Below are 11,554 nucleotides of genomic sequence, written 5' to 3' on the forward strand. Positions count from 1 at the left end.
CACACAAGGGTTCCCTCACATACACCCACCACAAGCCTGCACACTCAAGCTCGCTCATAGGCACACACATCTTTTGCATATACAGTTGGCCCTTGAACAACACAGGGTTTAGTGCTGCTGACCCCTGACACAGTCAAAAATCCGTGTATAACTTTTGACTCCCCTCAAATTTAACTACTAAATAGCCTATTGACCGGAAGCCTTACTGATAACACAAAGTCGATTAACACACATTTTGTATGTTATATGCACCATATACTTACTATTTTCCTTACTGTGTTTCCCCAAAAATAAGACTTAACCAGACCATCAGCTCTAATGCGTCTTTTGAAGCAAAAATTAATATAAGACCCGGTATTATATTATATTAATTATATTATAATATTATATTATATTATTATATTATAAAGATCCGGTCTTATATTATAGTAAAATAAGATCAGGTCTTATATTGATTTTTGCTCCAAAAGATGCATTAGAGCTGATTGTCTGGCTAGGTCTTAGCATTTTCGGGGAAACACAGTACTATTAAGTAAGCTAGAGAAGAAAAAATGCTATTCAGAAAATCATAAGAGAAAATACACTTACAGAGCTATACATATTTATTGGAAAAAATCCACATATACTCATAAGCGGGACTATGCAGTTCAAACCTGTGTTATTCAAGGGTCAATTGTACATCCTCACTCATGCATACTTGTATACACACACTTCTGGGTGCCTGTCCACACTTGTCTATGCATATACAAGTTTACTCCCTCTTATATACATGCTACACATACACAGATGGACACACTCCTACATAGGCCTGCACATTAAGTTAGCTCGTGTGTACACACCGCACATGCAAGCTGGTGCCCAGGTGCGGATTCATACATGCCTGCACATATCCACTACATGTTAGCACATACTACTCACTTATCCTTAGCTGCACTCATACCAGCTAATAATTATGTACTTGCGCACAACCACATTCATGCCTGCAAGTATTTACAGATACCCCTTGCACCCCGTGGAGGAACGCTCTTAGCCCTGGTCCTGGGGTCTGGATGGTGCTGCCCTCTGTTGGAGACAGCGGATAAGCTCCTTCCGGTTATCTAGGATGGTATCGAAGCTCTCCTGCAGGCGGGCCTGCTGGTCAATCAACTGGTGCTGCAGACCTCGGATCCACTGGAGCAGAGCCAGGCGACGGTACATCACCAAGTGCATGTGGTGCTTCTCCTTCTCCTGCTCTTTGTAGCGTTCTTGAGCCTGCAGCTTCTGCATAGCCTGGGCCACCGAGGGCAGAAAGGGATCTGAAGGGCCAGGGCCTGGAGGGGTCCCACAGGCAGGCTCAGGGCTGCTGCTGGGGCTGTCAATGCTCAGGGAGCTGCTGGCATAGCCATTGTCCTCCAGAGGGGAGCTGACTGTGCCAGCACCACCCATCTTCTCAGGCTCAGCTCTGGGGATCTCTGCCCCTTCTGGTGGGCTTCGGACCTCCCCCTCAGGAAGTCCAGGGGCCTGGAAGGACTGGTTATCAGAGGGCAACGCGGATTTCTTCATCAGAATGGGCTCCACTTGGCCTGGCATCCCACTCCAATTCTCATTGGCATCCTTGGCACTTGCCATGAAGTTGGAGTTGCTATCTGGTTGGAACTCAGGCTGACATACTCCAGAAGGTGGGCCCCCCAGGAACTGGCCCCCCTCAGCCACCCCTGGCTGGAAGGCGAACATTTGGTCTGTAGAGGGGAAGCAGAAGAATGAGTCAGAGCAGGACAGGGTGGGATACCTGAGTCCAGGCAACCTAGCTGCTGGGACAAGGCAGCAAGCGGGAGCCTGGCTGCTCCTTCTCAGTTCCTTTCTCTGGTCTCTGCTAACATCTCCCTTCGTGGTTTTCCTCCTCCCTCTCTGACTGTTACTTCTCGGTCTCCTGCAGAGGGTTTTCCCTCAGCCCTCGAGGCATGTTGTCTTCTCATTCTATGTACTTCTCCCCCAGGTGACCTCATCCTCTGCTGTAGCTTCAACAACCATCATGTGCTGTTGACTCTCAGATCTGTCTCCAGCCCAGATCCAACTGATACCCAACTCTGTAACCAACCACTCCTCAAATTCTACACGTCCAAACCAGCTCACCATCTTCAGTGTCCTTAGCAAAATGACCTCACTGTGCATTCAGTCACTCCAACCAGAAACTTAAAAGCATCCTGGACTCACTCTGCTTTCTTCTGCCATCTCATTGGCCACCAAACACTGACAATTCTTCCTCTTAAAAACCTCTGTGTTTATGTACATACATCTCCCCTCACTTTCACTTGGTTCAGGCCATTTCTTACCTGGATTACTGAATGCCACAGCCTTTTCACTGATCTTTCTGCCTGCAGTTAAAAATGAAAATTTGAGGGGCCAGCCCGGTGGCTGAGGCATTTGGAGCTCCGTGCTCCTAACGCCGAAGGCTGCTGGTTCGATTCCCACATGGGCCAGTGGGCTCTCAACCACAAGGTTGCCAGTTTGATTCCTCGACTCCCACAAGGGATGGTGTGCTCCGCCCCCTGCAACTAAGATTGAACACAGCACCTTGAGCTGAGCTGCCGCTGAGCTCCAGGATGGTTCAGTCGGTTGGAGCGCGTCCTCTCAACCACAAGGTTGCTGGTTGGACTCCCGCAAAGAATGGTGGGCTGCGCCCCCTGCAGCTAATAACAACCTGCAAGGGATGGTGGGCTGTGCCCCCTGAAGCTAACAATGGCAACTGGACCTGGAGCTGAGCTGCGCCCTCCACAACTAAGATTGAAAGGACAACAACTTGACTTGGAAAAAGACCTGGAAGTACACACTGTTCCCCAATAAAGTCCTGTTCCCCTTCCCCAATAAAATCTTTAAAAAAAAAAAAAAAAGAAAGAAAGAAAGAAAGAAAAAAAGCTTTATTACAAAAAAATGAAAATTTGATTGGTCACAGCTCCCACTGCCTTCCCTAAACTTCTGCTAAATCTCTCCACGGCCTGCCTGGCTGTTCTTCATCCGGCCCCTGCTCACCCTTCCAGACTTGCCTCTAGATGCTCTGCCCCTCCCACCGCACAAATTGCTCAGAGGTCTCAGAATGCACCGTCATTCTCCTCACATGGGTCCTTTAGCCTGCCATACCTTTCCTCTCCCCAGCTCTCTAAGATCCTCCCTTCTCCACCCAGCAAATTCCTTTTTGTACTTCAAAACTCAGCTCTCATATCCCCCGTCTCTGAAGCCATCCTGAAATTCTCCTCACTGCCCCAATATACATAAACACTGCCTCCCTTTGGGTCCCCACAGCCTTGGGTACACGCTGTCTTATTCATGTTTTTTTCTCGTCCCTGGCACATAGTTATGGTCAGTAAATGTCTATTCATTTTTTTTTTAAGTCTCTTGTAAAAGCAGTTCATAAACCTGGCTGCCTGACTAGACGTGGAACTCCTCTATTTCCCACCGTATTTCTAGGAGACAGCATGGAACTTGGCATTAAGCTAGTGTCAGTCCACACTTGCTGGGTGAGTAAATGGGGGTGAGAGAGCGGGATATCTATACTCATGGATGGGGGCCAACAGTAGGAGCAGGCCGCTACTGCTGATTGCCCAGGGCTAGAAGAGCTAGGTTCAGTTCCCTCTTCTGCCCAAGGAGGACGCCCACTCACCCACCCACACACGCACAGACAAGCCTCTCTTGGACCTTGTCCCCTTCCCTCCATGCCTACCATCTTGTGTCCCTCCAGCTTGCTCCATCCTGAGGCCCTGGAGGGAGGGCATACTATGCTCTTCTTTCCTCCCCAACAACCAGCTTTACCAAAATTAGTATTTGAATTGACACGAGGTTTCTGCTGACCATCTACTACTAGGATTAGAAAAATGTGGGATCAGTAAGAGTGAGAGGATAGTGGAAGTGGCAGGGACCCTTCCCACATCCAGTAGTGGGCAGAAGTCCTGGGGGAATGATGTAGGGACCGTCCCTTCATAACCTACCAACACCCTCCTTGCTAAACAAGGTGCCAGTAGATCTTCTCCGCCCAAATGTTTTCTTTTTCCTAAACTTGGGCGGGGCCACGAAGGAGGCTGGGATGCAGTGAGGGTGGTGCTACGAATAGCGGGGTTCTCAGAGAGGGTAAAATGGAAACCCAGACACCCGGGGTCAGGCTTCTCTCCGAGCTAATCCGCAGTCTGCCGGGGTTGAGGGGTGGGTGGGTATGGGGAAGGGTGATTCTGTAAAAACAGGGGGAAGCGGCCTCCCTTCCTGCCTAGCCTAGTGGAAGAGGAAGACTACCCCCGCAGACAAAAGATAGAGACCATCCTTTCCTAATCTCTCCGTTCGGGGCAGCTGGGCCGAGGCTGCGGTTTCCCTCCTCGTCCCCGAACCTCAGTGTCTGGACTCACCGCCTGGAGGCGTCTGCCCAGCGCGGCTGGCTCTGGTTCCGCGGGACCCGCGACGGGAACTCGTCCCTCGGGGCTGAGGGGTCCCTCGGCCTGGGCGTCACGCGGGACCCGGGCGTGGGGTGCGGGGTTCCGGAGCGGTGCACCCAGCCCCAGTTGCGGACTGCGGAGCCAGCCGGGCGGCGTCAGCGCTCTGGGCGGGGCCGCCCGGCCCACGTGGGCCGGTTCGGTTTCCCGCGGAGCCGCGCGCGGAGGCCGGAGCGCGGGAGCCGCCTCCCCTCCTTCGCCTTCCGCAGCCTTGACCGAGGCCTTGCAGGTACAGTTTTATTTCCTAACTGCCTTCACTGGGCCTCTCCGATCGGCTTGCCTCACTGTGGATACACTGACATTTTCAAAATGAAAATCTGATCATGTCACCACCCTCCTGCCAAAAACCTGTTGCAAGGCAGATCCTTAAGGCAGCAGCCCCAGAGGTCTGATCATCCTGCCCCGTCTGCCTCTCCGGCTTCAGCCTTTGCGCTCCATCTCTGCAACCCGGCTTGACGCTTCTTTCTGCCTGCCAGGCGGCTTTTACAAACACTGTTCCCTCTGCCTAACATTCTCTCCCCGCTCTCATATTTCAGATCTCTTCTCAGATCAACCTTCTCTGACCCCCTTTTATATTATCCCTGGGCATTTTGTTCCTTTTCTTCATAGTCTCTGTCACAATTGGAAATTCTGTATTCATGTTATGCTTAGTTATTAAAGCCACTTATGAAAGCTACGTTTTTAAGAGAGGAAAGAAAATCTACTCTGGGTCAGGCATGGGGCTACTGTCTTGCACCCAGGCCCTGGTGGCTTCCCACAGGGCGATGAGTGCCTCTCTGGTGCCAGTGCAGTGAGCTTTTCTCAGTTTCCACTTACTGAAGCCTGATCCCCTCACTTTCTTCCTCCTTGGGGGAACTGAGGGTTTGGGGGCCCAGTTTGCAAGCAAAGCAAACAGTAATTGCTGACTTTAATGATCAACACCAAAAAGCAATGGCTGGTGTTTGGGAACCTAAGACTTCTTAAATTAAGTTCTTAACTTAGGCAACCTCAGAAAGAAGACTGGGACAAATTTAGCTTTCAAGGCACGGTGAGCTTCCAGAAGGTCCCTTCCACATCCCCATTTTACTGAGCAAACTACACAATTGGCTACACCTTCCTCACCTACCCCATTTCAAAATTAAACTAAACTAATATGGAGTCATCTTTGAACCATAATACATTTAAAATACCTTGTCTTTCCCTCATCCCTCTCTTTTGCTGCTTTTTTGTTTTGTTTTTGTTTGTTTGTTTCAATGAGGAAGAATTCAACTCTGTGATCTCCATGATAGGGCATCCTCTTCCAGTTTCAACTTGATTCCAACTCACCATTCTGCAACTTAGAGACTAAATGGCACATTAAATCACACCAATAAATCCTATGTACAAAAATAAGGAGAGTGGAAGAAGAAAAAAACTTTTTGTTTTATGATTATGACAACTCTTATTTTAAGAGAGAAAAGGAAATAAAAAAGGGAGAAAGCAAAAGTATCTCAAACTTTGGACACTCCCCCAGCTACAAATATACAGGTGGAGCCCTCAGCCCTATTTCTACATCAGGTTCCAAGACCTAACTAGTCTTCCCTTTTCCTTTAACCACTGCAAGTTCCCCTTGCCTTCAGCCGGAGTTTGCTTCCTTCTGAGGTGATCCAAACCCTCAATCCTAAAGGCTCTGAGCTTCAGTGGTCTGGAGTTATGCAAATCTTCCCATGCCACACAGCCATAATGTCATCTGATTGTTTGGTGGGCCCAGAACAGCTCCACCCCACCTCTCCTTTGGCTCTGTCTCTCCCAGCTCTAACCACGTGGGTTAAATGGGAGCCTGGTGAGTCCAGGGATAGAACTCCCCACTCCGGGTGAGTCAGTCAGAGCCCTTCTCTGGGACTTTCTGAAATAAAATTAAAGGAAGACAAAGCAGGGAAGATGTAAGCTGTAACATTCACATTCTCTGGCACATAGAAGTCAGTTTTTAGTAGGAGAAAATGATGTTGACACATAGAAGTAGAGACGAAAGACAGAAGTCCTCATGAGGTTCCAGTCCCTGTTTCCTGAGGCCTTTGTATACCTTCCAATAAGGCCCTCATTTTACCAATCCTAACTTGAGTGGAATTTCTTTCACTAGCAATCTAAAGAATGCTGATTAATAGAACACCCTTGGGTCTCACTCATGCATGAACCTCTCAGCCCTCATTAAGTAGTAGCAACTCTATTTCCCCTTGATAGCCTTTATCAGATCAGCCTACACTGTAACCTCCTTTCTTCTGTTCCTCTGATATTATGAGGAGCTTGCAATGCTGTGGAATCATCTTTGTGTTCCCTGGTTAGAAACATTCCTCCCTAGCTGCTAAAACCTCCTGGCCGGCAGAACCAGGATATCAGAGGCAGGAAGTAAACTCTTGGAGAAAGTCATTAGGTACAATCATGGAAGGTATCACACCCATCTCTACCTCTTTATATGTGTTCTGGCTACAAAAGACCAACAATTGTATACTGATTGTTGATTTAATACCTATATTGTACTCGGCATAGCAGAACCCAACCTGGCATAGCCAAGTCATCAATTGTTCATTCCATTTTTCTATAAAGCTAGTTGTTCTAAATAACATAATACCTGATAAGTCCAGTGAATTCCAAGGGCATCAGACTGTAGCCTCTCTTTTCTTAGTGAAGGGAAATATTGTATGGGATACTCTAGCACTGTATAATTAATGCAGTAAGTGCTCAGACAGTGGGCCTGGCCACTCCATAATTTTCAAAGAGCTGGGAGCCTGGAGAATAAAAAACCCCCGGAAGGCAGAGGCGTTCGTGTCTACATGACCACAGAAAAGCCGATGTATAGATGTCTGTTATTCATTCACCAGAAGCGTCCTCAGTCAGGATACCAGGGAATCTGTCACCCTCAGTGAAGCGGTATCTGTGACTATGTCCACCCAACTACTTAGATTGCAGAGACTTAATTGGCAGACACACCGAAATCACCAGAAATGGCCAGTACCAGCCTGAACAGGGATGTGCAGCGGGCCAGCCCATCACAAGGATCCAGCAGTGAGAGCTATCTTGGCAAGCAGACAGAAATCAGAGCCAAGAGAGGCGAGCAGCGAGTAGCCAGGTCCTGGCCCTGGGGGCCTGGGGTGTCAGGTAAGGAAACAAGGGAAGATGAAAAGAATTTCTACTCCAGGAACTAGGACAGGCATGAGTTCCTCTCTAAGCAGACAATTTTTGAATGTTAGTCCTCCCCGGAAGAAAGGGATGGGTAGGCTCAAGGTGATATCTGGAAGGCAAAAGTCATGAGTACATAAGAGGGTGAGGAAAGGCTTCACAGAGGTGATATCTGAGCCAAGCTTTAAAAGATGACTAGAAGCTCACAGAGAGAAAGCAGGAGAAGGCAGAGGAGATTGTACGTGGCGTGTGTGTTTAGAGTGTTTTCAGACAAGACAGAGGCCAGTGTGACTGGATCTTGTGGGGAAATGGAGGTAGGAGATGAGGCTGGAGGATAAAGTGGGCCAAGTGGTGAAAGGTCTGACTACCATTCCCAGGAGCTGGGCTTCTTCCTGGGGGCAGCAGGGAAATAACTGAGGAAGCCCCCAAAAGTTTCACATCAGAACAAAGCACAGGCTTCTAGTCCTGGAGTACAAACTACATTGCTTGCTACCTGCTTTCTTCTCTTTTCCTGAGCTATCATCTGCCAACCTCCTCACATAGCTTAGGGAACTTAGACAAATCAATCATTTTAACCTTTTTAGGTTACATAAAGATAGTACGCCTTGAACACTGTTAAAAAAACATTATAATGTGAATATTGTTACTTGGACTCCCAAGATCAGGCACAGTTCTGGAGGACAATTGATATACCAGAGAGCCCTTAAGGCGGATTAGAAGGAAAATCATTCCCCAGAATTAGCTCATCTTGGGAAAGGAAGGCCCACAAAGCTGGTGACCTCATTTTCTTCATCCATGTGTCCTCTGCCTCTTAAAGATATACTGTGTTTCCCCGAAAATAAGACCTAGCCGGACAATCAACTCTAATGCGTCTTTTGGAGCAAAAATTAATATAAGACCCGGTCTTATTTTACTGCAAAAGTAAAATTTTATTATAGTAAAATAAGATCGGGTATTATATTATATATATTATATTATATTATATTATATTACATTATATTATAAAGACCCAGTCTTATTTTACTATAAGACCGGGTCTTTATAATATAATGTAATATAACATAATATAATATAATATAATGTCAGGTCTTATATTAATTTTTGCTCCAATAGACGCATTAAAGCTGATTGTCTGGCTAGGTCTTATTTTCGGCAAAACACGGTAGTGCCATTCTATCTAAAAATTGCTGTGTGATCACGTTAGGTAAGACAGGGCCATTCCTACCCCCAATATGACTGTTTCTTCAGCTATAAATGAGGGGGAGGTACATCAAATCTGAAGTTTTTAATTTTTTTTGAAGCCCAAGAATCTTTTATTTTCAGGCAAAAATCTTTGTAATACACCCAGTTTGAGATCATCTCTCCTCCCCTGAACCCTTCACCTTAAACAGCTCCTGAGGTGGCTCCCAGGAAGCTTTTAAAGTTCAGTGGGACAGTGTCCAAATGAACCTAGGACATGAATCCCTGCCACCCACCTGCCCTCCCACACCTCAAGGGAAAAAGAAGAAACTGAGGGGTGTTTTGGAGCCGCTGGAAGAATAAAAGTTACTGTAGACGCTTTCTCCCCTGTGCACTCTTGTGGTAAATGAAGACCAGGTGGTAAATGATCTCTATCAAACCTCTCTTCCACCAAGAGACCGGAAAAGCCAAACCCAAGGTCCCAAGGCTGCTGAACACCCCAGAGCACAACAGAGAAGCTGAAGGAGGAATTCGAGAAGGGGATGCCTGTTCCACCCCCTTCCTAGCAGCTGCCTCTGTGGGCTCCATAATCCCCAGGACCTCTCCCCACCCCACCCTCTGGCCGCCCACCTCTCCTCCACCCACCCCATTCATCAGTAGGAGGGTTCAGTATCAGCACAGCCTTTCAGGGCCTGACAGGTCCTTTCTTGGTGCCCCCCACATGTAACCACTTAACCTCCAGCACAAAGGGCCAGGCTGAATGGGCTTGGAGCCCGGTGGCTCGTGCGGAGGGAGAGGCCTCAATAGGATTTGGGGAGCTGGGTGTATAAACCGCTCTGCTCCAGCAGCCCTCAATGGAGGAGCTGAAGTCGGGGCATGTGCCGAGGGGAGGAGCCCGGCAGCTGCATCCCGCCCCTGAACAATGATTTATTCATTCTCCTGGCACACACAGAGTAAACAGGCTAGGGGAACGTGGCCTCACAAATCGCCCTTGGCCTCAGCTGATTCCCATAGCCATCATCCCGGTTAAGAGTGCCCCCTCCGACTTGTAATTTATTGCCTAAAGCCTGCCCTTCCTCTTTCCCATAAGGAAGTAGATTAGAGTACATTCTGGGAGGCCTTTACTAGCCTGAAGGACAGGCAGGCAAAATTTGAGTTGGGTCCACCCAATCCCAATCCCACTCTCTCTGAAAGGTTCTTGATCAAGTTTTTCTCTCACCCATTTCACAGTCAGAGAAACTGATGTAGAGAAAAAAAGGCACAGAGCCTGGCCTGACTCAGGACTACCCCAGGAGGAAGAAATGGGAAAGAAGCAGGGAGTTGGGGAGCTTAGCCTAGAAATAATTGACAGGGAATGGGAATGCAATAAAGGTTTGATGGATGAGTTAATGGCTGTTAACAAAAGGTGCCATGTTTGCTGTCACCACTTCTCTCCCCAGCCCCCATCCTTCAACCACATCTAGCTCTGTTTCCTGGAATAATCTTCGGGAGACTATGGGGATTAGGGGACAGCATGAAGACAGGTAAATAAAGATACTAAAACCAGTAGATTAAAAAAAAAATGTCGGGTGGGTAGGTGGTTTCAAGAAGCTAAATTGGGACAAGAATAAATGTGTTCTTGCCCTCTCGCCTTCATACCTCTTGTCACCAGGGCCAGATCACACACACACAAAAATCATCATAATAAATAAAACTAAAAATCAATAACGTTAGCAGAACAGGGAGAACCAGATTGAAGTGACCATCCTCAGACGGGCCCCTGGGCCTCCTGGCCCCAAGCTCATAATTACCTTGTCACACAGAAAACAAATATATTGTGGGTGGTTAGAAGTGTGGAGCGCTGGACAAATCCTGGGCAAGGAGGTTGCCCCGCTGAGGAGGGGGGAGGGGTCGCAGCAGGAAGACAGATTGGCCTTCAGTGTGTGTGTGGGGGGGGCGATTGGTGGTGGTGGTGGGGGGTGTTGAGACTGACGAAACAAAGGCCTCCACAGTTTCAGAAAGTTGTCTTCCCTTAGACAGAAGAGTGGTCACCCTATGGGAGGGAATCCTGCGTAACAGAAGTTAGAGGGGACCAGGAAAAGGCCCCAGCGGACTCACTGAGCCTCAGGAGGGCAGGTTGCTTTGATGCTGCTGCCCTCTGGTGGGTATAAGAAGACAGAATCAACACCTCCCATGCGTGGAAACTGCACAGGAGTCTGTCCTTTTCTGTGTCTTCATGCCTGGGCCACCAGGACTAGCCGACTGTTTAGCATGCAGGATGTTTATTACGAAGTGCCCTTTGGATCAACATTTGTGGAAGGGAGAGGACAGAAGCTGAACTGCCATGCAAATCCATGATAGCCTCAGCCAACCCCCAGGGGAGCTCTGGCCTTTCAGAATTGTCCTGAAATGAGCTGACACGGCCAGCTGTCATTGGATGTGGGCTGTGTTGAAAAGGGGCATGATCTTGGCAAGGTGTTCTCTGCAGCTGAGGCAATCCCCAAAGCGGCTGACTGCGAAGGCTGTCTGTCTGCAGTGCTCCCAGGAGCTGGGTCAAGGCCTTCAGTGAAGGAAGATGGGGTGGTGCATCGTGGGGTCTACCCCACACACCACAGCTAGTCATTAAACATGTGTTAAATGAATGGCAGGGTAAGATCATGTCTCAGGCTCCAGGTCCAATGGGACAGCCCATAATTGTCAGTTATATACTGACTTTTGGAAATGGTCAGGGAAGCCTTACTGCTCAGATTCATTCATTTAACTCGCACTCACAGAGGTTTACTATGTGCTAGGCCTGGAGGCAGACT

The 11,554-nt window shown here is 48.3% G+C and overlaps 1 protein-coding gene across 2 annotated transcripts; it reads right to left on the reverse strand.

Annotated features, from left to right (window-relative positions):
- Positions 1 to 554: 554 nt before the first annotated feature.
- On the reverse strand, positions 555 to 4,561 carry C9H1orf216 (chromosome 9 C1orf216 homolog). Of its 2 annotated transcripts, none has more exons than XM_033113308.1 (2): positions 4,371 to 4,561; positions 555 to 1,718 (listed from the first exon to the last, which is right to left on the reverse strand). In XM_033113308.1, exon 2 carries the CDS (start codon positions 1,711 to 1,713, stop codon positions 1,027 to 1,029), a length of 687 nt encoding a protein of 228 aa, XP_032969199.1. In that variant the 5' UTR covers positions 1,714 to 1,718; positions 4,371 to 4,561; the 3' UTR covers positions 555 to 1,026. The 2 variants fall into 2 exon arrangements, with proteins under 2 accessions (XP_032969199.1, XP_032969198.1); XM_033113307.1 differs by lacking the exon at positions 4,371 to 4,561 and adding an exon at positions 2,313 to 2,468.
- Positions 4,562 to 11,554: the final 6,993 nt, after the last annotated feature.

This window comes from Rhinolophus ferrumequinum, chromosome 9 (assembly GCF_004115265.2).
Source record: "Rhinolophus ferrumequinum isolate MPI-CBG mRhiFer1 chromosome 9, mRhiFer1_v1.p, whole genome shotgun sequence".
NCBI lineage: Eukaryota > Metazoa > Chordata > Mammalia > Chiroptera > Rhinolophidae > Rhinolophus > Rhinolophus ferrumequinum.

Excerpts from the sequence above, each read along its gene's own strand:
- C9H1orf216 (XM_033113307.1), bottom strand. The coding sequence starts at position 2,403 with ATGCCTCAGCCACCGGGCTGGCCCCTCAAATTTTCATTTTTAACTGCA. Across the intron at positions 1,719-2,312 it reads TGTGGCATTCAGTAATCCAG|ACCAAATGTTCGCCTTCCAG; the intron begins GTAAGAAATGGC and ends TCCCCTCTACAG.